Source organism: Rhamphochromis sp. 'chilingali', assembly GCF_963969265.1.
Source record: "Rhamphochromis sp. 'chilingali' genome assembly, chromosome: 22".
Classification (NCBI taxonomy): Eukaryota; Metazoa; Chordata; class Actinopteri; order Cichliformes; family Cichlidae; genus Rhamphochromis; species Rhamphochromis sp. 'chilingali'.
The window spans coordinates 11,643,947-11,671,429 of NC_137950.1; the positions used below are offsets into that span (position 1 = coordinate 11,643,947).

General features: G+C 39.8%; 1 protein-coding gene across 2 annotated transcripts; it reads left to right on the top strand.

Moving 5' to 3' along the window:
* The first annotated feature begins 329 nt into the window (after nucleotides 1-329).
* Nucleotides 330-27,437, top strand: LOC308391321 (myoferlin-like). 2 transcript variants are annotated; one of them, XM_080873914.1, is made up of 54 exons: nucleotides 330-587; nucleotides 1,161-1,216; nucleotides 1,494-1,585; nucleotides 5,482-5,590; nucleotides 5,694-5,787; nucleotides 5,910-6,073; nucleotides 6,423-6,551; nucleotides 6,751-6,813; nucleotides 6,891-6,941; nucleotides 7,031-7,061; nucleotides 7,514-7,629; nucleotides 7,766-7,892; nucleotides 9,586-9,689; nucleotides 9,804-9,872; nucleotides 10,039-10,082; nucleotides 10,715-10,797; nucleotides 11,015-11,053; nucleotides 11,347-11,471; nucleotides 11,580-11,693; nucleotides 12,194-12,371; nucleotides 12,459-12,583; nucleotides 12,740-12,849; nucleotides 14,059-14,251; nucleotides 14,503-14,658; nucleotides 14,767-14,898; nucleotides 15,016-15,179; nucleotides 15,809-15,923; nucleotides 16,100-16,202; nucleotides 16,280-16,422; nucleotides 16,669-16,839; nucleotides 17,059-17,152; nucleotides 17,251-17,328; nucleotides 17,469-17,650; nucleotides 18,001-18,159; nucleotides 18,513-18,611; nucleotides 18,709-18,870; nucleotides 19,565-19,730; nucleotides 20,499-20,575; nucleotides 22,458-22,469; nucleotides 22,573-22,671; nucleotides 22,804-22,932; nucleotides 23,059-23,214; nucleotides 23,301-23,392; nucleotides 23,484-23,654; nucleotides 23,757-23,905; nucleotides 24,597-24,736; nucleotides 24,824-24,912; nucleotides 24,993-25,088; nucleotides 25,239-25,380; nucleotides 25,520-25,619; nucleotides 25,698-25,888; nucleotides 26,184-26,293; nucleotides 26,385-26,532; nucleotides 26,665-27,437. In XM_080873914.1, the coding sequence occupies exons 1-54, from the start codon at nucleotides 500-502 to the stop codon at nucleotides 26,701-26,703; spliced, it is 6,168 nt and encodes a 2,055-aa protein (XP_080730040.1). In that variant the 5' UTR covers nucleotides 330-499; the 3' UTR covers nucleotides 26,704-27,437. The 2 variants fall into 2 exon arrangements, with proteins under 2 accessions (XP_080730040.1, XP_080730041.1); XM_080873915.1 differs by lacking the exon at nucleotides 11,015-11,053.
* Nucleotides 27,438-27,483: the final 46 nt, after the last annotated feature.

The window sequence follows — 27,483 nt, forward strand, 5'->3', positions numbered from 1 at the left end:
ATAGACATTTCGTGACTATTTCAGTGACTGCTGAGAGACCAGGTCGTGCATCCGGGTACTGCCACCAGATGGAGCCAACCACGGTTGCAATGATGATCTTGGCTATAAGAGCTGGATTTTTTTTATTTTATTTTATTTTTTAAAAGACACTTGCGAAACGTTTTTAAAGATTTATTTTTTAAGTTATTATCCGTTTCTTTTTCAGGAATGTGAATACACTTTTGTAGCCTATGAAACAACTATTTCCCAGTGAACCGTTTTCCAGCTGCGTTTTCTCTTTTCCACTCACACCAACAGAAGGCAGCAATAGTTAAGGCTGTTGCTCAGCATAATTATAGACCCGTGATCCGCCCTTGTTCCTGAATCCTGGAGCTAGACTTTGTCAGCCCTGCCCTGACAGCTTCTGTGATGGGGCCGTGAGGATGTCGGTCTTGCGTGGACATTTCTTCTTTTAAACTGATTAGTTTAGTTTTCTTTTCATTTAAACTCATTTTGTGTCATGTTGCGGGTTGTAGTAGAGTCGGCTAAGGGTCTACCTAAAAAGACCCTTGGAGTTCCTGATCCAATTACCACTGTGATTTTTAGAGGTAGGTCTCTTTTCTCTACACGTAAAACAGTTTGGGTGTGTTCTTGTCTTCAGTAAAAAGTAAATGTTGCCTAATAATTTATAATAGTGATTGTTGCAGGGCTTGAAGTTTTTTAGGCATCTAATTTAATATTCTTTCATCTGGTTTGTGGTAGCTGAGGTACAGAGGTGCTGCTGAGCTCATCAGATGAACTGGCCAGATTACAAATGTTAAAAAACAAAAGTGCTTTTTTTTTTTTTTTAATCCAAGAATAATTTAATTTCCTGACGCATAGCTGGGGAGTGACTTGTTTGCATGTGTGTGATACAGTGAAATGAACTCGGGCAAAGAAGTGAACAGACAAGTTTGAGTCTGTACTCAAAGTTGGCTTCAGCCACAGAATTAAAATCATATATGACAGTTCTGCACAAGACAGAGCAGACACAGTACTGACTTACAGTACTGATCCTAGCATTGCTGTTGCTATAAAGGTACCGTGTCATTTGATTTAAAACAATAAGATGTGAATGTTACTTTTCTTAACTTTTCAATAAAAAGGGAGCATTAAGGAAAAAAAATGTGTTCCCCTTTCAGATGACAAGAAGAAAACAAAATCGATTGACAAAGAGTTGAATCCAGTGTGGAATGAGGTAAATCACACAGACAAAGAAACACTCTGCAATACTTCACTCCCTTTTACCTGTTTTTATTATTTTTTAAGATGAATTGCCAGGAATGTAGCAATACTTAATGCAAACTTTCCATACTGCAATTGCAGTCCCACACACCACATGGCTAACATACACACATATATGATTATCTGTAATATATATGTTGTTCCTTGATAAAATGTGCTTATTTAAGACATGACAGCAGTTTAGGTTCTGTATCTGATGGCATGCTTTTCTCACATTTGTTCGCTTGTAGTTGGTTGAATTTGATCTAAAAGGCAAGGCACTGGACTCCAGCTCCTTCATCGATGTGATTGTGAAAGACTATGAAACTATTGGGAAAGATAAGTAAGTACACTGCATGCCTGGAAACTGAGATCCCCTCTCAGCTTTGTGCAACAAGTCATGAAAAGCTTTGCCTCACCTTACTGAATTACAATACAAGCTTAGTATTGTCTGAAACAGGAGCTTGTAAGAATTGAGCCTGTTTAGTCAGGTAGCAGATTAGTCAACACAGGTAGAGGTGTGTGTCCCGTTTTCTTTTATGTTGCTTTTAAGAAACTGATTATTCGCTTACTGCAGAGCCATCATAGCTTGAGCTGTGCATGGGCTACCTGCTATTTGCACATGTCACAGGCTGCTACTACCAGTTGCTTAGAAGCAGGATCAGAACAACATAACAGCATCAACATATTGTGTGTGCGTGTGTGTGTGTGTCAGAACAAGGACACACCAATATAAACAAAAAGAAGTTTGATGTGTTCATAATAACTCAATATTGCAGCTATGTAGTTCGTTTTTTCCAACCCCCTCAGCCTGCTACACCCTTCTTGCCATGCTGAGACTTGCAGAGCTGTGTGGGATGCCTTCTTGTGCAACAATGGATGTCTTTTTTTCCCCCGTCTTTGAGATTTGTGTAGCACAGTGTGATAGAGAACAAAGCAAATTCTCAAAGCTAATGTGGAGTTGTTGTAGTAGATGTAGTGGTATGAGCTATTTTAATACTGTCTGAGTGAGATGTGCTGTAATGCCAAAAAAAGCCTGAACCTGCTCCAAAAATACGCTAAAAGGTTTTCACTTCCAGCTAAAGCCAGAATCCCATATGGGACTGATTCAGGCCAACCACAAGGAATGTTTCCCCAACATCACTAATTATCACGATCAAGGTCTTTTTTATGCTAAGAAAACCGATGATGCTAAAAGTTCTTGTTTTGTATGAAACATGTCAGTCCTGAGATGGATTTCCTGTGGATTTATGCACACATATGTGCTAAACTGAGTAAAAGTTTCCCTTGTGCATGGGACAGTCATAACTGAAGGAGGGGCTTTGCAAATGTGTCTCCATACAGAGTAAAGTTTTCCACTGAGCTGGCCGTCTGACACACTCTCTAAAGAGCTACAGAGTGGAAGCAGAGGAGGATTTGTCCTTCTCAGATAGCTTTGCAGATACTGTTATGGGTATTCCCTGTCGCTGTAGCAACAGGAGGGAGGAAAATACGCATTCTTCCTGACTAATTTGATTTTGTGAGGAATCAGAAGATTGTGGGATAAAGTCTCCCAGTGCAAACAGCGATGCAGTCTTTAACATGAAACTGAAGAAAAAAAGAGTCCAAGTATCAACAGCCATCATAGTTCATACCCTGCAGACAATGAATATCTACAGCATATTTCGTTGTAACTGCGACACTGTTTTCCACAGCTTCTGGTTAATAACTTACCTTTGAAGTCCATTTGAAAGCTTGTGGTCTTAACTATCCTCCCTTTACCTGCTTTGCATCCATCCCTGATAGAACTTTTCATTTCCCCTGTTATGCAGTTGAGGCTCAAATAGAGCTGTAGGCTTTTAGAAATCACTGAATGGTTCATGACTCGACAATAAAAAAATTAAAATGTAAGCGTATAAAATTTGACTGTATATTTGAAATGCAGAGATTTCCAGTTTGTCACAGTTTTTGGCTGAGGGAATTCTTTCATATCAAACGCTTAAGTAGTCTCATTTCCTGTTGGTCTGTGCAAATATTTCAAACCACTTTTCACTTGCCGATGAAAGATATTTCTGGGCTTTTAAGCTTTTTAAGTGCAACATGGGTGATTTTCACACTCTTGTCACAAATGTATCTCAGATGAGCCGCAATATTTCAAAGCCGAGCAGTCGTGCAAAGGGAAATGAATGTTGACAGAGGGTGGGTGGCAGACATTCAAGGTTATTTGTACTGTAAGTCACTCATTCCCGTTAACACATAGTTAATTATAGTGATTGAACTGATATAAGTGAGAACGTCATTGTGTCAGAGGCACCCTTGTATATTTGTATTCTTAGAAAAATTTAACATCCTGACAAAGTGGAAAAAAACCCTGAGTTATTACAATAATAACTCAGTATGAGTTCAGATTTTATCCTGCATGTAGGCGAGAGCAATATTTTGAACATGACATCACCAAGCCTCGACAATGGTCACAAAGTCTGCTGGTTGTTATTTGTTTAAATGGGAAGTTGGCACTCCAGGTATAATTTCCCTACTCTGCACTTACACCAGGGCTCTAATGATTTTCCCACTGCTCAGTGAGGACGCTAACACAGTTAGTACGGCACTACTTAGTATTTGAATGTTCTAAAAACAGCAGATATGCAAAGTCATGTGCTGAACCATGTCAAACTCTCCGCTGAATGGCCTTCATTTGTCGAGAGATTTTGGTCAGGCTATGCAAGGAAAAGCTCTGACACAGGCTCTTCCTGCTTGGAAACACTATTTGATAGAGCTTTAAATTCTGTTGTGTAATAAAATACACAAAAAGGGCTGGTTTAATATGAGGTTAAATGCCAGTTTCATGAGTCACTGAATGTCTAGGGAGTACCAGTGTTGGTCTCCTTCCTCATGTGGAATAATGACTGGATCTCCTCCCCACAATAAATTCTGTCCAAGTATTTGTACAGTGTCCTAAAGTCATCTCGACAAGTTAAGTTACTGCTCATCGTATCACCATGTCACACTCACTGCTGAGGTTTTTTGAGTACACTATTATAGTGCATGGATAGTAGTATATTTAAATCTCTTTCACACGAGATGTTTAAATGCTGTAGCCTTTGGTGTCAGATGTAGGTCAGCAGCAAGTTTATGTTGCAGGAATTCCTCCGCCAGGAATGCTGCCAAAATAAAATGACAGTGTCCACCCAAAGAGAGACAACTTACACGGTGTTCATAACACTCCATTGGGTTAGCTGTATTCCTTTTGGACACAGTAATGTTTTCTCTGTCTATATCAGGAGGAGAAAACATGGGTTTGAAATTCTGGCCTTTTATACGTTTAGTTGCAAGTTTTGCAGTTTTAGTAGTTGCTGTCAAATTTCTTGTAATTGTGAAAGAATAAGCAAGATAAACAGGAAACAGTGTAGTTTTTGACTGCGCGCCAAGGCAGACACAGACACAATAAGCAATGAAAGGACAATGCTGGAAATGCTGAGATACACTGTGTGACACTGGTGTTTTGGGCATAGCTCACATAGCTCACAGCTCACATAGTTTCATTTGATTTGTTTTCTTTAAAACATTAAAGGACACGTTAACTGAGGAAAACAATTCTGTTTTTCCCAAGGAACATTAATCGGGTTAATAATTACTTGACTTTGGAGATGAAATAATTGGGTAATGCTGTAAGTAATATTACTTTTAGTAGATGTTTGATGCCTTCAAAGACGCATGAGATTTATCAGAAAACCTGTTTTATTCGATCATTGCATGATACATATGGCAGTGGTGTTTTGCACATTTTAATACTGTAGAGTTGTATTGTGTTATTCATTTATTATTATTTGGAAGTTTAAACTTTATCACTCCCACTTTTTAAAGGTCTCCCAAATAGGAAGCGTTAATTCATTTCCGTCCTCGGTGCAGAAAGTTGTTGCTGTTTAAAACAGAGGCTGGTAGTATTGAGTGTGTGGTAGCTCATAGTGTTGTGTTTGTGCATCTGAACAAGTATGGTTTGTTAGCTCTGGGTGGTGACCTTCTCCATGGCTTTTTGTGTGAATGTAGACTTCACTGTGCACACATGCAGCTTTTAATTTTTGTGTAATCTGTGTAATCTGATTACTGGTAAATTTGCCGACTAAAATGGTAGCACATGTTTTGCCCGATTCAATCAGGACATTGAAACAGAATGGTCACCCGGCAAAGTCCTCCAAGTTGTGTGTGTGTTGTATGTATTGAAAAGTATGCTGTCTGACACTGTTTGTTTTTTTCCAATAGATTCCTTGGGTCTGCTAAAATCTATTTGAAAGACCTCGCTTCAGGTCAAGCGAGATCACTGCCGTGTAAAAATGTTCCCCTGGTCAGTGAAAGTGGACAGAATATTGGAGTAAGTTTTCATCCTTTGATATGAACTCAAAAATATAAGCAAAATATAATTTCATAAAAAATATATATTTAAAATAGAAGACTAGCCAATAATTTCCTTTCAGGCAACAATCAATCTTTTGGTCGGCTATGATGCTCCAGCAAACGCTGTACCAAACCCCAATGATCCTCAGTCAGGAGAAACTACAGTGGATGCTGGTATGTTTATGTAATTTCCAGTAATACTGCACAATAGAGCATGTGTCTACTGAGAGTATTACATTTTTTTAGAGGTTTGTCAGGTATTTGACCTGTGATCGCCCTGTCTTTGTGCTTTTTAGGAGGTGGTGGTGGCGGCGAGGAGGGCAATGGAACTCTTCCAGATGGGAGCCAAAGCGGCCCTGCAGGGACGTCCCCATCCGGTGGTCAGTCGGTTAATCTTCGTCGGGGTGTGGCCAGGGCACAGAGTCGATATCGACTTGCAAATAAACCTCAGGACTTTCAGGTCAGTTTGATTATCAATAAAGATCAATAACTGCAGAAAAAAACTTTGGATGTGCTGGTGAGGATCAGAACACGAGGATCGTGAACTTTAAATTAAGCCCTTCATGAGTGAGATGTTACTAAAATATTTATGTAGTTGGTGGTGTACAAATTTGTACAGTGCATTGATTCTATGTTCATGGGAGAAGATTGTTTATAGACAAGATATATATTCCTCAGACAAAAATCTGTGAGGAATATTTTCAGCACCTTGTTAAATCTGTACCACGAAGAATTAAGGCAGGTCTGAAGTCAAAAGGCTTCTTGTGTGGTGTACCTGTAAATTTATCCTCCCTCATTCTGTCTCTCAGATTCGAGTCCGGATCATCGAGGCCCGTCAGTTGCCTGGCAACAACATCAAACCAGTAGTCAAGGTTTACGTTTGTGGGCACACCCACAGGACCAGGATTAAGAGGGGAAACAACCCCTTCTTCGATGAGGTACTGCCATTTATTTGCACAGAGTGACTACACAAAACTCAGATATGGATAAAAATATTTTTCTTATTCTATCAATCTCATTATAACTAATTAAAGTCGAGTCTATCCAAACATGCCACACCAGATTCTACAGAGATGTGAAATGTTTTGCTTTGTTTGAACCTTGTATGATGTTTTTTTCCTTTTTCCTTTTTTGCAGATATTCTTCTACAATGTCCACATGTTACCGTCCGATCTGTTTGATGAGAACATTAGTTTTCGGGTTAGTATTAATAGGAAATGTTGAAGTCCTCTGTTAGCATTTATACCACCTGCTGATGGTTGCACTCTTCTCTGCAGGTGTATAACTCCTGTTCACTGAGGGCTGACAGTCTTATGGGAGAATTCAAGGTACCCGGTCTACTCTCCTCCATACAAAATGCTGAAACATCTAAAATGACAAACAAGTCTGGCTAATCTCATCTTATTCTCTCAAACAGGTGGACGTTGGTTATGTTTATGATGAGCCAGGTAAGCTGGTTCAACCACAGATTTGAGTGTCATTTGCATCCACACAGACGGTACTTTAGTTTATTTTGTGGAGATCATAATGCAGTGGGCTGCTGTCAGTGTCGCATGGTGCATGGTGGAGGAGAAAATCTTAGACAAAGTGACCAGTTTAAAGGTCAAAATCAAGACAAAAAACTAAGACCAATTACAACTTTGTAGGCAAAATGTCAGTATTGTGTTACTGGTGCCAACAAGGGGCCAAAAAGCTTGTGCCAGATTTAGTAACCACTATGTTATTTAATGTCTCCACATCTAAAATGCTGAAAACTAATTTTCTTTTACTTTTTCTGAGATTTTTTCAAAGTTACAAAGTCTGAAGTGCTTTTTAACTTCTCCACACACTCTCCCTGATGGTGCCCTAGTAAAGTCTGTTTATCCTATGTGGTATTTTTATGTGTGTGGTCCTTTTACAGCCCATTGTGTCATGAGGAAGTGGATCCTTTTGAATGACCTAGATGACTCCAGCTCTGGGGCTAAAGGCTACCTGAAAGTCAGCCTCTTTGTTGTCGGGACTGGCGATGATCCTCCGGTATGACCGATGAGCTGCAGCTCTCAGAGGACTTTGACTGCAGCTCTTTGCTTCCTCCTCCACAATGTAAATAGGCTGCTTACACGATTCGCTTTCTCTCATGCATTCTTTCTTTGTTCTGCCTCAAACGCTGCAGGTGGAAAAGAGAGAGTCCAATGATGACCATGATGACATAGAGAGTAATCTGCTGCTTCCAGCGGGCGTGACTCTTAGATGGGCCACGCTGTCACTGAAGGTGTTCAGAGCTGAGGACATTCCCCAGAGTAAGAGCAGATCTAGATCAGCATTCACTCTGCATTTATACCAAACCGACTGGTCATTTAAATCATAATAAAATGAAGTTTAGTTCTCCTTGTTAACCCTATTAAACTGATGTTTTTATTGTCTTAAATAAATTAAGACTGATTCTTTCTTGCACTGTGTTAAAAACGGTTCTTTTGATTCTTAGGGCCAAAAAGACACAGCTCAAAAGTGGTCTTTTACTTTAAAAAATGATCTTTATTTACATATCCCGGGATATGGAGACTGAGCACACACAGAAACGCCTGCTCACATCAGCCAGTCTCAAACAGAAAACAGGAAGCCAGGTTATTTATGTACCTCTCGACGTCACATACGTCACACACAGTTTCATTACCAGTGTTGGTCAAGTTACTTGAAAAAAGTAATCAGTAACTAATTACTGATTACTTCCCCAAAAAAGTAATCCCGTTACTTTACTGATTCCTTATTTTCAAAAGTAATTAATCACTTAGTTACTTAGTTACTTTTTAAAAACACGATTTACAACCTGAATAGGTGATAAAGCGATAGATCTCTCAGCCCAATTCTACTTTTTCTACAATCCATCATACAAAATGTAATCAAATGGAAAAGTCCCTTTTTAAAACTTGTTTTATTAGTTTTAATCTTTTAACTTTATGCATCAAGCAAAAATGTAATTATATGCAACATTCTCTGACTGGAAGAAATTTGTTTAATATTTAAACCTATTTTCTGCACATTCCAGCACATAAAAAGTGTTTACACTCAGTCTTTCAAATAGATGCAAGTAAAACACAGCAGAGAATAAATAAAATCAAAGACTAGCGGTCCTTTTGCTCTATTTTCACCTGTAAAGCAGGAGTGAGGTAGGCGGAGATTTACCCTGGTGCAGGTGTGCCGCAGCGGTCAGTGGAAGAATCCGCGAGTTTCTCTGTGAATTTCCCATTACGTCGTAGCGCACTCGGTGCTTGCTTGGAAGTTTAGGGGTTTTTTTTCGCTGTAAAAAGAAGTTTTCTTCCCACGCACGATGGACGCTAATGTTTTTGTCACTTTTTATGGAATCAAACTTAAAGTAAGGTCAGTACTTTCACGCTTTAAACGCTGCACGCTCATACTCTCTCCCGCACTTGATATATGATCCATTGTTGATCTGCAGACAGCTGTTGTCACGAACATCGCACTCGCTTACGTCACTGTCGTGAGACATTCTCGCAAAAAAAATCACGGTTTTAGTAACGCAGTAATGCAGCGTTCCTACGGGAAAGTAACGGTAATCTAATTACCGTTTTTGCAATAGTAATCCCTTACTTTACTCGTTACCTGAAAAAAGTAATCAGATTACAGTAACGCGTTACTGCCCATCTCTGTTCATTACACACAACACTTCTTCTATTCAGTTCCTCTTTTCTGTGTCTGATTTTATTGATATGCCTGTGCACTAAAACTTCCTGTGCAGCTTGCAATAACCTCCTCTTTCTAAAGTCTGTTGAGAGGGCAACCTGTCACCCTTCTGTCTGAACTTAGTTTCACTCTGTCTGGAGCTCATATTCTACAAAAACATGCAGTTTCTGGTCAGCCTGTAACCTAGTTTTACACTGAAGTCTGGGTCTCTCTCATATAAACCAATAATAATCAGCATATAAGCATTTAAGATTATATATTTATTACCTAACAACTGTTTTCTTGCTACAGTGGATGATGCATTTGTCCAGAATTTGAAAGAACTTTTTGGAGGAGAAGCAAACAAGAAAAACCTGGTGGATCCCTTTTTGGAGGCTAGCTTTGCTGGCAGAAAGGTTCTCGATTTTCCTCCTTTTTTTTGGGCTATAATGTTAGATTAAGAAAATTAGATTTTTTATTCTTATCCTATAGAGAAAAAAATGCTGATGCGTGTTATTCTGCCTCTCCAGTTGTGCACACAAATCATTGAGACGAATGCCAACCCAGAGTGGAACGAAGTACTGAACCTTCAAGTCAAGGTAGTGCTCCTTAAGATAAAAGCTAAATAGCAGAAAGTAACAGAGAAATTACTGTGTTTAAGCTTTTTGTGTGTGTGTGTGTGTGTGTGTGTGTGTGTGTGTGTGTGTGTGTGTGTGTGTGTGTGTGTGTGTGTGTGTGTGTGTGCGCGCGCGCGTGTGTCTCTAGTTCCCCTCCATGTGTGAGCGTGTCAAACTAACGGTGTTTGATTGGTAAGTTAAATACAATTACGGTTTAACTGTAATGTTCTGTTCTTCTTCTTTTTTTATATTATTACTAAAGAAAATATGAGGCACTTGCTTTTGGCTGAAACAGTATTGCACAAAGTTTGTGTAGTGTGGTCAGTGTGTGTGTGCACGCAGGTGTGTGCATATCCTTGTCCTAATACTAGCTTTAAGAGAATAATGCTGTGCTAGCCACACCCTTCCCTGAATAACATGCTCGGCTGGCACTGACTCTCGGGTAATCATTGTGTGTTTCTGAGAAAAGCAACTGTCAGATAACTCGGCTCCAGGAAGGCTGGATAGAAAAAAAGTGCCAGAGGAAAAGGTTAGAAAAAAGTCTGTTAGGTGTTGAAAATATACTGAGAGGGCCATAAAGTCCACTGTGAAAAAAAGAAAGAAAAAACAGAAAACATCCCAAAACTTCCAACAAAAAGCAATAAAACGTGAGCCATTGTTCAATGTCCTACTTCATAGTGGTAGTGGACAAAGCAGAGCGTAGCACCGCAGATACACTGTGACATTTGCATGTCATTTTACAGTTAATCGCACGAGTGCGGGCTATGTGTCTATGTGTGCATGTTTGTGTGGACTGGGCCTGAAGTTATTATGTGTGACTGCAGGGATCGTTTGACAGGAAATGATGCCATCGGCACCACGTACCTGAATCTGGCCAACATAGCCTCCTCTGGTGGAGAGATAGAAGGTAATCATTTATTTATGTCTACTTTATCCCAGAAAACAGGACCAAGACGTAACATTTTAGCTTTAAATTAAAACGTCAGCAGAGAAGTTGATTTTTTCTTCATCTCACATATCTAGATGTTGTTGTATGAGTGTATGAAAAATGCATTATACCAATGTGCCTCATTGTGTTCCCTTCTAAATGGTACTCGACTTGTCCTTTTCTTCTCCTGGAATAGAGGAACATCCAGAATATGGGGCAACGGCGTCTTATGAAGGTTTCTCTTTTTGCTCTGTGTTGCATGGGTCATAGCGCATGACGCTCGTGCTACAATGTTGATTATGTCTAACTTTCTTTGTTCCCTGTTGCCAATATAACTGTGCGTTGCTCTGTTTTCATATTGAATGTTTTGCTGTCACAGTCTCTGCACCTGCTTGCCCCACCATTCACTGCCTCCAGCCGCCACCTCCAATAGTCACCTAGTAACACCTAGTGGCATCAAACCTTTCGCTTTAGCTTGACTTTGCTTCACTATATCAGCTTGACTGTTTTGCCATTTTCTCTCTCCAGGTAACTCAGGGGAGTCTGAGGTGGGCTTCCTGCCTGCGTTTGGGCCCTGTTATATCAACTTGTATGGCAGCCCCAGAGAGTTCACTGGCTTCCCAGACCCCTATGAGGATCTCAATTTTGGCAAGGTAGTGGAGAAGACACGATAACTGCTATCTTATGAATTTCTCTTTCATGCTTTTTCTTCAATCGCCTTTGTTGGGTTTTTAAGATTTCATTATGTTGTCCTTGTAAAGGGAGAAGGCGTGGCGTACAGAGGCAGGATTCTGGTCGAGCTGTCCACTAAGCTAGAGGGGAAAGCAGACAAAGCAGTAGACAAAATCCACAGTGATGACGTCCTGGTGGTACAGGTATTGGCTGTCGTGTGGCTGGGTTCAATTTTCACTTTTCCTGTTACTTTTTTCATAGGTCAAAACCATAGACTGTATATAAAAGATGGATGCATATTTGGATATCACCCTTATATGAGTGACTTGTCAATCTTGGCTTAAGGCGTACCCTGCTTTATCTTCCATGTTATTCTGAATGAGCCCATAAGTTAGAAAATAAACAACAAGATTATAAGCTAGTTATTGAAATCATAAGATCTTTAGAAAAAAGTTTAATGAGCCAATGAATCGTGTGGAAGGCTGACTAATTTGGTCAGAGACTTCTCATGGACATAGAATTGGGTTTCTTTTTGGAACCAATAGTCACCCCCTGCTTTCCATTAGGAAGAATGCATTTTTAAGGCACCTTTAGCGCTGGGTTCAGTTTTTAAGACCAGAAGCTATGGCCATCTTTTATATACAGCCTATAGTCAACAACTTTCTACCTCTCTTTCTCTGTTCTGCGTCTCCTCCTTAATCAGAAATACCAGAGGAGGAGAAAATACTGCCTCTGTGCAGTCTTCCACAGCGCCTCAATGATTCAGGAACCTGGAGAACCAATCCAGTTTGAGGTCAGCATCGGTAATTATGGCAACAAACTGGACACCACCTGCAAACCGCTGGCCTCCACCACACAATATAGTTGTGCTATATTTGATGGTGAGTGGTGAAATCTGCACTGAATACATGATGTTCTCAAGCACTGAATGACCACATGATTTTTAATGGCATGTAATGTTTCTCCAGGTAATCATTATTACTACCTGCCCTGGGCAAACACTAAGCCAGTGGTTGTGGTTACCTCATACTGGGAGGACATCAGCCACCGTCTGGACTCTGTCAACATCATCCTCTACATTACTCACCACTTGGTAATACTGCAATGAATGCTTTCAGTTGAGTTTAGGATTCATGGCCTGTACAGAGCCTGCTTTGAAACGGCTCTGCTAATGTTTGACATGTGTTTGTAACTCCGTGAGGTGGGAGCATAATCCAACATAATCCTCACCACTGTTTTGTTGTTGCAGCAATCAAACTTGGAGGAATTTAAAACGGCAATCTTGGCAAAAGTCTCAGACAACCAGCTAGCTGAGGTGTGGCTGAAGTTACTCAATCAGCTGATTGAAGACCTAGAAAGGTAAATGGAGCACGTTGTGAGAAATACAAATAAATGAAGCACAAGTACATCCTGGTGATTCACGGGATGGATCCCTTAAATAAATAAATATATATATATATATATATATATATATATATATATATATATATATATATATATATATATATATATATATATATATATATATATATATATATATATGTATGTGTATATATATATATATATATATATATATATATATATATATATATATATATATTAAAAAAAAAAAAACACCCAGCACGCCCCTGCGGGCGGTTTATCCTTCAAGCTCGGGTCCTCTACCAGAGGCCTGGGAGCTTGAGGGTCCTGCGCAGTATCTTAGCTGTTCCCAGGACTGTGCTCTTCTGGACAGAGATCTCCGATGTTGTTCCCGGGATCTGCTGGAGCCACTCGCCTAGCTTGGGAGTCACCGCACCTAGTGCTCCGATTACCACGGGGACCACCGTTACCTTCACCCTCCCTATACATATATATATATATATATATATATATATATATATATATATATATATATATATATATATATATATATATATATATATATATATATATATATATATATATGTATAAAATCCATTTATCAAAGGACCTGTGACTTATCTCACCTGTTTTGAATTGCATTTTTTAGTTCAAGTCTTATTTATCCTCTACTATAGCCACTCTTAGATATGTGGTAGTACTGGTCATAAGACATAAGCATGGAGGGTTGTTCAAAAAAATTGTAACATTTTATGGATACATACACTTGAAAAGTTTCCCTTTAGACTCACTAGCTTAGATTAATTTGTGAATGAATTCTCTGTGTCATATCTCTAATGTGTAGCAACTGTTTAGAGATCATGGTCCTTTTTTAACTCTAGAGTGACCTACTGCCTAAGAAACATGCAGTGTATAATGACTACTCGGCCTGATTCCTACATGAAGTACACAAACTATTGAGAGTACATGATTTATATATTAGGTAAAAATGGGGGGGGAAAAGGATTTTACATAAAACACTGTCTTAATTTGACAGCAATTCATAACAGTTGAGATATGCCACATATTTGCTTGAGAGGATTTTGAGTATATAAGATGATAGTAGGCTGAGAAAGAACCGGCTTCAGTTATGAAGAGTTAACTGCTTAATTATTTAACTTTTTTGGCCGCGCTGAAATGAGTAAGATTGTGTCTGCTTTCCTTGAGTTTCCCAACACCTGAGCTCGAGGGCCACTCCAACCTGACAACTCTGGACATCCAAATCAAGAAGCTGCGAGACAGGGCTTTGACCAGCATCAAAGATGGAGCGAGACGCATGAGAGAGGAGGCCGGAGAGATCCGTGACACTTTGTCCGATTTGGAGTCCTGGGTAGAAAAGCTCAAAACGCTGGCTGAAGAGGTATAAACACAGCAAAAATGCTTCTTTGATTTAAAAAAAAATTGCATTAGTAGGAAAAATAGTATTTGTAGGAATCTGTACAGCATTGATTATATACACTGTGTCATGCAAAAGCCTCGTGATGCAGTAACATGTCAAAAGAATACAAGACATTCATCCTAATTATTGGACAAATCTGTGTGCTAAGGCATGATACACAGTCTTTCCATAAGCACTGCATAAGTTCACATGGTTTTTCTAACTGTGTCCAGCCCCAGATCAGCATGCCTGATGTGATCATCTGGATGCTACGGGGTGAGAAAAGAGTGGCCTGCAGTCGCATCCCAGCTCATCAGATCCTCTACTCTACATTCAGTGAGCAGGCCTGTGGGCAGCATTGCGGCAAGACACAGACTGTGTATTTACAGGTACACATGAACTGTCAAAAACAGACTAAATAAATAAATAAAAGAAATGTTTGAATGTTATGTAGTAATCAGCTGCTTTTCTATGCTTTTTATTCTCCATCTCCACAGTACCCCATGGACAAGAACAAGGGCTTAAAGGTGCCAGTTCAGATTAGAGTTAACATGTGGCTGGGTCTGTCTGCACATGAGAAAAAGTTCAGCTCATACTCCGAGGGAAGCTTCAGTGTGTTTGCCGAACTGGTATGTTTCTCCCACACATACCTGGGATTCACACACAAGTATTACATTGTAATACATGTGTCTTATTACAAGTGTTCTCAGCTCCTAAAACCAAGCCCGTCTTCCTGTGTATTACAGTACGAAAATCAGGCTCAGGTGTTCGGGAAGTGGGGGACTACGGGACTGGTGGGGCGCCATAAGTTTTCTGATGTAACCGGCAAACTAAAGCTAAAAAAGGAGTACTTCATTCCACCCAGAGGATGGGAGTGGGAGTCTGAGTGGTTCATTGATCCAGAGAAAGCGTGAGTGTAATTGGAATTGGTCATCTAAGCAGGATTTGTTTGATGTTTTCACCACTACCTTACCTTGGTAAACACTGAGTGGTGCAGTGTGAAGGAAATAAGCCACATGGACTCTCTCATGTTTACATTCTCCTCATGCCACAGAGCAGTCAATTAATGGAAATGTATCAAACTGACGGAAGTCATTCACGTAATCTTTTTAACCTATCTGTAAACTCAGAGGCGAACTCATTCTGCACTCCAAGTGTTACCAGCCGATTTTTGCCTCTCACTGTATACCCAAACTTCTAGCTGTCAAAAAAAGCAGAGTAAAGTGGAAAAACAGAACTCCCAAACATTGTTTGATGGAGGGTGTCAGACGTGAGTCTAACAGTAATAATATGGAGCACATACTTTCAGTAAGATGAGCACAGGGTTTGTTAGGCTAACTTATCGGTTAGGAAACTCCCAACATGTAAACACTGCTTGACAAACTATGTAAACGCTTCCTTGTGTTTCACACCACACGCACACACGCTACAGTGCACTGATGTTGCCGCGTGTTTTGTGTTTTTGATACTGACGTTTGCAACGGTAGATATTCTCATTGTTGAATTCTCTTTTCATATTTAGTCTTATTTCATATTCAGTCTGCTAACAGAAGCTGATGCAGGACACACTGAATTCATGGATGAGGTTTTCCAGAATGAGACCCGCTTCCCAGGTGGAGACTGGAAGGCTGCTTCTGAACCCTTCACTGATGTGGTGAGAACACAGTTTTCTTTTCTTCTTGATAAACAAATATCGAGGCATTAATGTAACCATACACGTTAACTGCTGACTCACCCAAATGCCTGGAATAGATAATAATCCCACACTCTTAATATAGATACATTTATAAGCATATATATACCACTAAGTGACTCTTTTTGGTTGTGCAGAATGGAGAGAAAAGTCGCAACCCTACAGAGTTTGATTGTCCCCCAGGTTGGAACTGGGAGGATGAGTGGACTGTGGATATCAACAGAGCTGTGGATGATCAAGGTGCAGACACTCACCTCACAGCATAATTTAAAAAAAAATTTAAACCATATAACTAAGGACATTTTTGGTGTTTAAAGGCTGGGAATATGGAGTCACCATTCCTCCAGATGACAAGCCTCGGTCCTGGGTTCCTGCAGAGAAGATGTACCACGTTCACCGCAGAAGAAGGCTGATTCGACCCCGCAAGAGGAGTAAAGTCCCCGGAGGAGCAGCTGTGGAGGTCAGCACTGCACAGTAGGGCAGGACTATGTACTGCTTTGCCATTTCTTTTATAATTGATTCTAATTTTGTAAAATACAGTTGCAACTTCCATGCGTATTGACACATACATGAGATAATTTGCCAGGGCTGTGGCTGTGTTTGACTTGGTGGCCTGCCTGAACTAATGCTATGCTCAATTTAGTTCTTAGATCCAGGTAGAACAAATGTTTCTACCTGTTAACTACAAGTCCCTTTTTGCACGCAGAGACGGGATCAAGGCAACCCTGAGGGCTGGGAATTCTCTTCTCTGATTGGCTGGAAATTCCACAGAAATGAGAGGTCATCAGATACGTTTCGGCGAAGGCGCTGGAGGAGAAAAATGGCACCGGAAAGTCGCCTCGGAGCAGCTGCCATCTTCCAGCTGGAGGGAGCATTGGTGAGAATGAGAAAATGGCATAGTAGTAATAGTGCGAGAATAAGCCAGAGAGGATGGGATGTTATACAAAGCTGGAAGTCAACCTGATCTTGCTGAGTCACCAAATATTTGCTTATGAATTAACCCCATCTACAGAGCTGTCATGTGTGTGTGTGTTTTCTTTGTTCCTGGGAGCGTGTGAAATATGAATGTGTAATAACTCTCTGGTTTTCTTGGCAGGGTATTGACACAGAGGAGAACGAGAAAGATTCCAAGGGTGACGCTACCAAGCTATTTGGTGCCAACACGCCTACTGTGTCCTGCTCCTTTGACAGTGAGTGATGCACATACAAGTGAACATATGAATGCATTTCGCATTTGCATAGAAGGATTTTTGACTGTCCGCTTCATTCATGTTGTGTTCCTCTTTAGGGTCATATATGTACCATCTCCGTGTCTACGTCCATCAGGCACGCAACATGACCTCCATGGACAAAGATAGTTTCTCTGGTAAGATTAAATCAAGAATGAAATTTAATGCATATAAAACCTAAGACTTCGAGTGGATTTAGATTTGAACTTAAATAAGTATCACTGCAAAAGCCCTTTGTTAAATAAAATGGTAAAACTACTTTTTTTTTCCACCACAGATCCATATGCACATGTCTCCTTCCTGCATGTCAGTAAGACAACAGAGAAGCTAAGAGCAACTCTGAACCCAACCTGGGACCAGACTCTGATTTTTAATGATGTAGAGATTTACGGAGACCCCCAGAAGATTGCTTACCGCCCTCCCAATGTTGTCCTGGAGTTCTACGATAGTGACCAAGTGGTACGCTGAGGGATATAGAGCGTATATAGAGAAGTCTTCTGCACAATGAATCTGTTTGTTCAGTGCTTACAGTGTTGTAAGATCCCTGATTGATGATTTTGTGCAGATACTTACAGTAAAACTGTATTTTGAAATCACACTGAAGTTGACTTCAGTGAAACTTTTTACTTTTCCAGCTTAAATTATAAGAAAAAACATTTGACATCTTCCTTTACACAGTTTTAATTGTCTTTAAAGCAATATACATCATTCATCTGTTACTCTTACAACATCCTCTGTAAAACTCATGTTTATTTAATTATGCACACATATCAGAATATGCATGGTAATCTTGGAAGTTTCTGTTTCAGGGGAAGGACGAAATGCTGGGCCGCAGTATTTGTACCCCAATAGTAAAACTGAATTCTGCTATGGATCAGACACCAAAACTGTTGTGGCATCCCATCATCCAGAAGGGGAAGGTGGCCGGGGAGGCTCTTGTGGCTGCTGAACTCATTCTTAAAAACAAGGTTTGAAAAGAAAGTAGTGGACAATAGTCTGTTTTATAGCATTGTTTAAAAATTGTTCTCTGGGCCTTCAGGTCTGTGAGACGTCCTCAAAACTGTGTTACCTCCGTCGCACGCAGTCTGTCATACATACATACTGAGTAATAAATCCTTAACTTAAACAATGTTTTCATCTTTTCGTCTCCTTTTATCATGTCCATGTAGTTTTGGTGATTACTGTTGACATTTCTTATATGAAATGTAAGGTGTAATGTTGTTTTCGTCATTCCTTTATAACTCCCATGGAACCAAGTGTAATCTTGTAGGAAAAATAACAAGAAAAAAATAAAGCCTAATGAATGCCTCTGTCTCTGTAGTCAGGAGACTCAGATCTTCCACTAGTTCCCCCAAAGAGAGAGAACATCTACATGGTACCTCAGGGCATTCGGCCTGTGGTGCAGCTGACTGCTGTGGAGGTAAAATACAGCCTTATATATAACTTTCCCTTCTAAAGTGATGGACACGCATGGAATTTGACCTCATTAAAACTCCCCAATCTATAATTGATTTCAGATTCTTGCATGGGGCCTGAGGAAAATGAAGCCATACCAACTGGCAGCAATATCGTCACCCAGCCTCGTGGTGGAATGTGGGGGGCAGAGGGTAGAGTCGGCCGTCATCAAGAACATGAAGAAGAATCCAAACTTCCCGAGCTCTGTCCTCTTCATCAAAGTGGTAATGGCAGTACTACACAAGCTCTATGTTATGCATAAGAATTAGGAAAATAAGTGTCTGAAAGAAAGAATAATTTAACTAAATTAACTTTTAATTTTGAAACTTTTTTCGATTCATTTCAGTTTAGTTTTGTTTATATAGCCCAAAAGCACAACAGTTTCTTCAAAACACTTTATATTTTAATGTAAAGACCCTACAATAAAATAGAAAAAACAGAGAAAACCCCAACGATAAGAAGACCCGCTATTAGTAAGCACTTTTCCAACCGTGAGAGGGAAAACTCCCTTTTAACAGGAAGAAACCTGGGGCAGAACCAGGCACATCTGCTATTACCGTATGTGTCGTGGGTGAGGTGAGGAAGACAAAACAAAGACATACTATGGCAGAGAGCCAGAGATTAAAAGTAAATAATGATTAAATGCAGAGTTGTGTATAAACACTCAGTGAGTGAAGAAGAAAACCAGTGCATCATGGGTAGCCCGTAGCAGCCTAGACCTCTTGCAGTGTAACTAAGGGAGGTCACCCGATCAAGCACCAACTATATGCTTTGTCAAAAAAAGGAAACTTTACTCTTGCTCTGAAAAAGTCTAAAAAAACACCAACACCCGAATCATTCAACTTAATATTCAATTATTATTTATTATTGATTTAAACCCTGATTATTTATTCCATTTCCTCATTACTCTCCATCCAGCTTCTTCCGAAGGAAGAGATGTACACGCCTCCAATTGTGCTGAAGGTAATAGACCACCGTCCATTTGGCAGGAAGCCCGTGGTAGGCCAGTGCACTATCAGTTCTTTGGAGCAGTTCAGATGTGATCCATATGTCATCACCGCCGAAGGAGCAATGTCATCTAAAAGTAAGAGCAGATCATAGACTGCAGCAACCTGCAATGAACGTCATGTTGAAAAACTAGCAGTTAACTTTTGCTTTGCGACCAGAGGAATTGGTCCCTACGGCCATTAGAAGGAATTTAAGTTTAAGGCACTTAAGCTGGGACACTGTGCAACCATGTAATAGAAAAATAATGTGATGATTTCAAAATCTCATCACAACAGAAAATAGAAAACTTATCAAGTGTTTATCAGAAAAAAAATTACTTTTGATGGCAGCAACTTTCTGCAGCTATAACAACAGCATGGATTCCTAGGAGAAGAATCTGGGGTCTGGATGTGGCCTGCCTGCAGTCCAGACGTTAAAAACATTTGACACATCATGAAATGAAAAATTCCACACAGAAGATTGAGAACTGTTGATCAACTAGAATCTAACATCAGACAAGAGTGGGACCACATTCCCCTCCCAAAAGTTCAGCAACTGGTCTCCTTAGTTCCCAGATGTTTACAATCTGTTTGTTAAAAGAAGATGGGATGCTATACAGTGGTGAACAGTGCTGCCACCAAATTCAAAAGGAACTAATTTTCTTTCTTAAATTATACCATTTGATATGTTTTATTGGGCTTATGAGATTTCTGAATCTTTATTTATCCTTTTTTATTCCCGGCATCCCATCTTTTTTGAATTAGGGTTGTTTATACAGCCTGTAGTATGTTAATAGAGAAACGCTAGGTACAAACTCTGATACAGTTTATGCACAGAGATAAAAGTAACTGCTCAATGTTAACAGTGGCTCTGATGATGGCGTCGCCTCACAAACATGTCTCTATCACCATGGAGGAGACAAGGCCACTGCTAGAAGCTCAGGTACGCCCCACCACCTTTCCTAACACTCAGACGTTTCCTCTGTTCACCTAAGAGCAGAATTTGACTATCAAGTCAAATCTGACAAACTTACTCTGATTACTCTGGCTTACAGTTTATGTACAGCATGTCAGCTGCTGTCGACAAAATGGCATCCCCTACCTCCCATTTTGTATGTATGGTTACTTATTATGGCTTTCTAATTCATAAGGCGGGGCTCCAATGATGCTGAATGGCTGACAATCACAGAGCTAAAGAAAGCTGAACAAAAATCCTATCACAAAGCCATGAATCTACAGGGGAGTTGCCACAGTAACTGCAGTCTTATCTGGCATATTTTATTGAGCACATTGTTATTGTAGCATCGATTGTAGCATAGATGTTCAGGCATCTAAACTTAGAAGCTAGTGCTGCTACTGAAACCTCAAAAAGAACATGCCTACAAGTTTCCTACTTAAAGAAAGTTTGATACTTTGGGAAATACCCTTATTTTTCCTATATTTTCCTGCATGGAGTTTAAAAATGAAACTGCTCTAAATGCTAAATGTGATGCTACTGCTAGTACTCAAGTTCAGACTCAAATTAGGTAGAAAAAGCTAGTCTGGGATTGTCCGTGGGTACAGTCTAAGTGCTATTATTAATTCATTCAACAGTTCAAACAGTAGCCAGTATTAAATCTGTAAAAAAAATACTACTAACAACAGCAGTCTTTATGCAGAGATAACTGGGTGGTGGCAGTAGACTCAAATTTAGCACATAGACGTGTGTGGAATCATAATGATTGTTTGCATCTAAATCGTGTGACTCAAGAAAATAAAGGTACAGTATTGTGCAAAAGCCACCTCTCATTCATATATGAGGCTGTTGCTGATTCAGTGCTTTCCACATGCTATTTTATATGGGAGCAAAATCAGAAGCTATATTTCTGCATTTATAATTCCATCAGTTTTGACAGGATGCTCAACCTGACTGGCTTAAATGCAGCTCCAAACCATGTTTTACAGATGGCTGTAGACAGCCACTGTTGTACCTCTCTCTTGTTTGTGGTGACAAAGATTTGAACCAAATGTTTTCTCCCTGTTTCCCTTCCTTAAGAATGGCTTCTTGACAGCCATCCTTACATCGAGACCATTTCTAATGAGGCTTCGGATACTAGAAGAGGCATTGCACCTAGTTTTGTTTTGTATTCCACTCGTCCAGTGTCCTTAAATTTCTTTAAGGACACAGCGCAGACAATTATCCTTGGAAGTAAAATATGCAGAAATGAGGGGTGGCTCAAGACATTTAGACAATACTGTATTTCCCAAAATGTCTTTTTTTCAGTTGACCAATAAATAAATTGTTGTTCTGACCACAAAAGAAACTTAGTGAAAAATGAAATCTATGAATGACGTGAAAATTTAGTCCTTTGATTTATTTAAAAACAGATGTCAGTCATGGCAGGCAATGGGCCTCACCACCAGAGCCACGCTACCTGCTATTAGCACCCTTTTCACAGCAGACATTTTAAACTGGCATAGCATGAAGGGCATATATGAAAAATAAAATCAATATTGATTCAGTAAGTTAACACAAGATATTAAAACAGCAATGTCGAATATTAAGGTATACACTAAATGAAATGAATCATTTAGATCTCAGTTTGATATGTCAAAATGTCTGCTGTGTTAAAAGCTCATTGTTGTTGCTACACCCTTTCACAGAATCACTGTCAGTCATCAAACTGTGGCTGAAAGCACTTTATCAACTTCTTTGCATTTCGATTTTCTGCTATCTTTTCAGTTTTGTTCCATTTAATGTTTGTCTTCTTACTTTTTTTGTTACTGTTATAAATATTTTTGACTTGTTTTTATTTTTGTTTTTGGTGCATCTTCAATCGCCAAAGGTTGCTGAGAAGGTAAGACTTATTAGTAGTTGATGAAATAAGATTTAATAGCAGACAAATCAACTTCTTTTCCCAAATGCAGTGAGATTAAAATGCAGGACAATTCCATCTTTAGGAAAAAGAGACAGTTGATTGGTGGAGTAAATTCTACGTCTCGCTAGGAGACCAGGAGAAATGTGGTCCTTACCTCAAGAAAGGATACGATACCCTCAAAGTAAGCCAGCTCCATTTCCTCACACAACACTCATAAACTAATCATTCATCTTGGTCTATGTATTTCAAATAGTACGTACGCTCCTCTTTGGTTGTTACAGACAACTTGAATGTGAGTGTTGTTCATTTTCAGATCTATGACTGCGAACTGGAAGATGTCCCAGAATTCAAAGGGCTTACTGATTTCTGCGACACCTTCAAACTCCAGCAAGGCAAGAACGACAATGGCGATGATGATCCCACTGTGGTTGGAGAGTTTAAGGTTGTCTAACATCATTTAGAACAATAATATTTGGAGATAGAGAAAAACGTTAATTAACTACAACGGGGGGACTACAGTGAACTTGATTTCTTTGTTTGAGTGTGGGGTTTACTCTTGTACCTGCAGGGTTCGTTCAAAGTGTACCCCTTGCCAGATGACCCAGGTGTAGCTCCTCCACCGCGTCAGTTCAGAGAACTCCCAGATAGCGGACCTCAGGAGTGTCTGGTTAGGATTTATGTGGTTCGGGGCATGGACCTCCAGCCCAAAGACAATAATGGCAGTGTGAGTGTTAATCTGCATTACCTACAGTAATACAAATCTTGTCAAACATAGTACGGTCAGTACCGTTTCTTGTCTTTTCTGCTCAGTGCGATCCATACATAAAGATATCACTGGGAAAAAACACGATCGATGACAGAGACCACTACCTACCCAACACCCTCAACCCTGTGTTTGGAAGGTAAACCTTATGTGTCAATGGATTCAAACAGGTATAAATAGAAAATTTATTACATCTTAAGATTTCTATAACTGTCCTTTTTGTTGTTTAGGATGTTTGAGATGACGTGTTTCCTGCCCCAGGACAAGGACCTGAAGATCTCTGTTTATGACTATGATCTGCTTACTCGTGACGAGAAGGTCGGCGAGACAGTGATCGACCTGGAGAACCGCTTCCTGTCTCGATATAATTCATACTGCGGCTTGCCTCAAAGCTACTGCATGTAAGGAAGCAGATGTGCCTGAGTGGGAAACCTTTTAATATTTTTTGGAAAACATGGAGTCAGAGCTGAGGAAATATTAATTCCAACTGTCCTGTCATCTAGTTCTGGCATCAACCAGTGGCGGGACCAGCTGAAGCCATCTCAGATTCTTGAGAATCTGGCTCGTCTTAAAGGACTTTCCAAGCCCAGGACGGAAGATAATGGAAATTCACTCACCTTCAATGGAAAAGAATACACACTGGCTCAGTTTGGTAAGGGGTTAGAAGTATAATAGTATAAATGAGTGATTTAGATGTTTTGTGTTGAAAAATGAGCAACAATTAAGCCCTATTATGCCCGTCTACATGCCCTCATTGTTTGGCAAAGATTAACAGTACGTTTTGTCTTTAGCACATTTCACATTGCTACATATTGTTATAGTTTAATTCCCTAAAACATCTAATACTAGATGTTTTATTAATTAAACAAAATTTATTTGAATGCAGCTAAAACAGCAGAATTGTTTTGAAATTCAGATGTGTCTCCAACTTTCAGATTTCAAGAAGATGAATCAGTTCATTTGAATCTCTTACTGTTTAAATGATAAATGACTGATCATCATACAGCACATTAGTATCCTACTTCAGCTACCAAAGTGCTTTGTACAGCATGTCTCATTCATCCAATCACATACACATTCACACAAGCACTTTATTCTACATTTAAGGGCTTTATATCGAACTTTCACACTCCGATGAATGTACTGGGAGGAAATTGGGGTTCATCCTCTTGCCCAAGAATACTTTGCCATGCAACGGCAGGCATCGAACCACCAACCTTCTGATTAGTAGATGCGTAGGTCGCAACAACAATACAATATTGTTGTGACTGAACTGTTTTGCCCCTATAACACCAGATTGTTTTAATACCAATCTAGTGATCGATTTCTTTTTCTACATTAAGAGAGCAACAAGGAAATTCATCAGCACTTGGGTCCACCTTATGAACGCCTCTGTCTGCACGTGCTCAGAACACAGGGTCTCGTCCCTGAACATGTGGAAACTAGGACGCTTTACAGCACCTTTCAGCCCAACCTCTCTCAGGTTAGACATCTCATACTGTACCTGTTTCTGGCTGCAATGACTCAGGCTCAGTTATTTTTGTAAAATGTATATATTGCATTGGTTTAGGGACAACTTCAGATGTGGGTGGATGTTTTTCCCAAAAGCTTAGGCCTCCCCGAGCCTCCCTTTGACATCACACCACGCAAACCAAAGAAGTAAGTGCTGTGTTTCTCTTCAGTACTTCATCGCTGCGGATGTCACTGAGAGCTAACAATGACTGTGTTCAAATATTCAGGTATTTCCTGCGTGCTGTCATCTGGAACACCACAGATGTGACTCTGGATGAGACCAGTATCACTGGAGAGCGCATGAGCGACATCTATGTGAAAGGGTGTGTTAATTCTGCATCAAAGCCCTTGTTTGTCCAAATCTATTGTTGTTTACTTTCTCCAAAATCTTCCTTTAGGAGGTAGCAGCACTTTGTGTTAGAGGGTTACTGTCAAAGGCCAATGATTATTCATGCTTGTTGTTTATGTGCTAGCTGGATGCCAGGAATGGAGGAGGACAAGCAGAAGACTGATGTCCACTACAGGTCTCTGGATGGCGATGGTAACTTTAACTGGCGATTCGTCTTTGGGCTTGACTACCTGCCAGCTGAACAACTCTGCCTTGTATCCAAGAAGGTGAGGCTTGTTGACAGTTGGTTTATCATACTGTAGATCAAAGATTATTTTAATACCATTTTAAAAAAAAATAACACAGGTATTGTTGGAATTAAGTTAAAGCATGTTTGAATGTCTTCTTCTTCTTTTTTTATAACAGGAACACTTTTGGAGTCTTGATAAAACAGAGTTCCGGATTCCTCCCAAACTGATTGTTCAGATTTGGGATAATGACAAATTCTCACTGGATGATTACCTAGGTAAGAAACTTTCAAGTCCAACCTGTGTGTCTATGCCTAACCTTTATAAAACCTGAGTACAATGTGCTGTGATCCCAGGTACTGTGGAGCTGGATTTGCGTAACCTGGTTGCTCCTGCGAAGACCCCAGAGAAATGCTCTCTGGATATGATGGATAATGTGGAAATAGGTCCACACAAGGCAGAGCAGAACAAGTCTCTGTTTGCTCAGCAGTCAGTCAGAGGCTGGTGGCCTTGCTCTATTGAACAAGATGGGAAGAAGGTCCTGGGTGTAAGTATGAATAGAAACTTCAGTTTTCATTTGATAAGATGGAACCACAAGACATTTGGAAATGTAGAGTTAAAATACAATATTCCCAAAGTACCATGAAGAGAAAAGATTAAGAGCTTTGGACAACAACATTATACTTCTACTTTATTTTCTATTGACTAGTCCTAAATTCCTAAATTGGAAATGTGTTACCTGCAGAAGATTGTCAGATAAATTGGTCTTAATTTAGTTGAAGTATTCCAAAAATATCACAGGTCCTTGTCGTCTTGTCACTCTGTTTGTGTTGGGTTTTCAGGGCAAAGTGGAGATGACACTGGAGATTGTGAGTGAAGTGGATGCAGACGAGCGACCTGCAGGAAAAGGTCGGGATGAACCCAACATGAATCCAAAACTGGACCTTCCAAAGTAAGAGCCTGCTGTACAAGATTAGCTGGGCTGAATTTTGAAAGGTATACAGGCAAGATGTCTACTAAATACATTTTCTGTCAACTACTAGTCGCCCAGAAACATCCTTCTTCTGGTTCACCAACCCATGTAAGACCATGAAGTTCATTGTGTGGAGAAGGTTCAAGTGGGTCTTTATTGGACTTATCATCCTCATCATAGTGGTCCTCTTCATCGCCATCCTGTTGTATTCTTTACCGGTAAGGACAGACAAAAGCGAACCACTGGACACCAAAGTTTTCTCATATTATAAAATTGTTCAGTCTTATCATCTTTGTACTTATAGGAAACTTGTCAATGTGTGATTGATTGTTCTTTCTTGCATTTTACAGAACTACATCTCAATGAAGATCGTGAAACCCTTAAGTTAGCAATAAGGACCACCAGGAGCAACGAACTCCACACAGATACTGCCAGATTATCTCAACTTGTACCTTTTTTTAACTTTAGTTTTTTTCAACAAATGGGATGGGGAGCTTGCACATTTGCACTATTTCAACATATGAACACATTTTCTACACCACCGAACTGTGACAATACAGTCCATTACAGTCTAGTTTTGAAAGGGTTTTGTTTAAGACACTATATGGAAAAGGTGTTTCCCATTAGCCCAGTTTGGGTGATATTTAGGGATTACTTTTATTAAACAGAATATTCCTTTTTATTAAAATGTTTCCATATTTGTGGATATTATATATAAATGGGATCACAATTAATAGCTCAAAGTTTCTTAAAGTGTATTTGTATTACTTGACTGCTCAAAAATTGCAAAATTGCAATGTGGAAAATTCCATCTTTCTCATCTCGCAATGGAGACCTGATCCTTAGGGCGTAGTGTGTTTTGGGTTTTAAAAGCCACAGAGATGCTGTGTTTTGAGAAAATGTGTCTTAGATGTTCTGATACTCCTCACACTTGAGGACTCACTACGGATTTTACTAAGGCAGCAGTTGTTCTTTTTTCCCCTCCTGGATCGCCTGGAGCATTCTTTAGGTACCTTCCAAGCTTTGACAATTGTCCAGCTGGAAGTCACTTGAACAAGTGATGAAACGTTTCTCCCACTGAAAATGCCACAACCACAAAGACAGAAACAACTTTCTGAGATTTCCTTCCTGGATAAAAGATGGGATTAAAAAAATAAATTGTTCAAAAA

Excerpts from the sequence above, each read along its gene's own strand:
- LOC308391321 (XM_080873914.1), top strand. The coding sequence starts at position 500 with ATGTTGCGGGTTGTAGTAGAGTCGGCTAAGGGTCTACCTAAAAAGACC. Across the intron at positions 10,798-11,014 it reads CTCTGGTGGAGAGATAGAAG|AGGAACATCCAGAATATGGG; the intron begins GTAATCATTTAT and ends CTCCTGGAATAG. Across the intron at positions 15,924-16,099 it reads CTGAACCCTTCACTGATGTG|AATGGAGAGAAAAGTCGCAA; the intron begins GTGAGAACACAG and ends TTGGTTGTGCAG.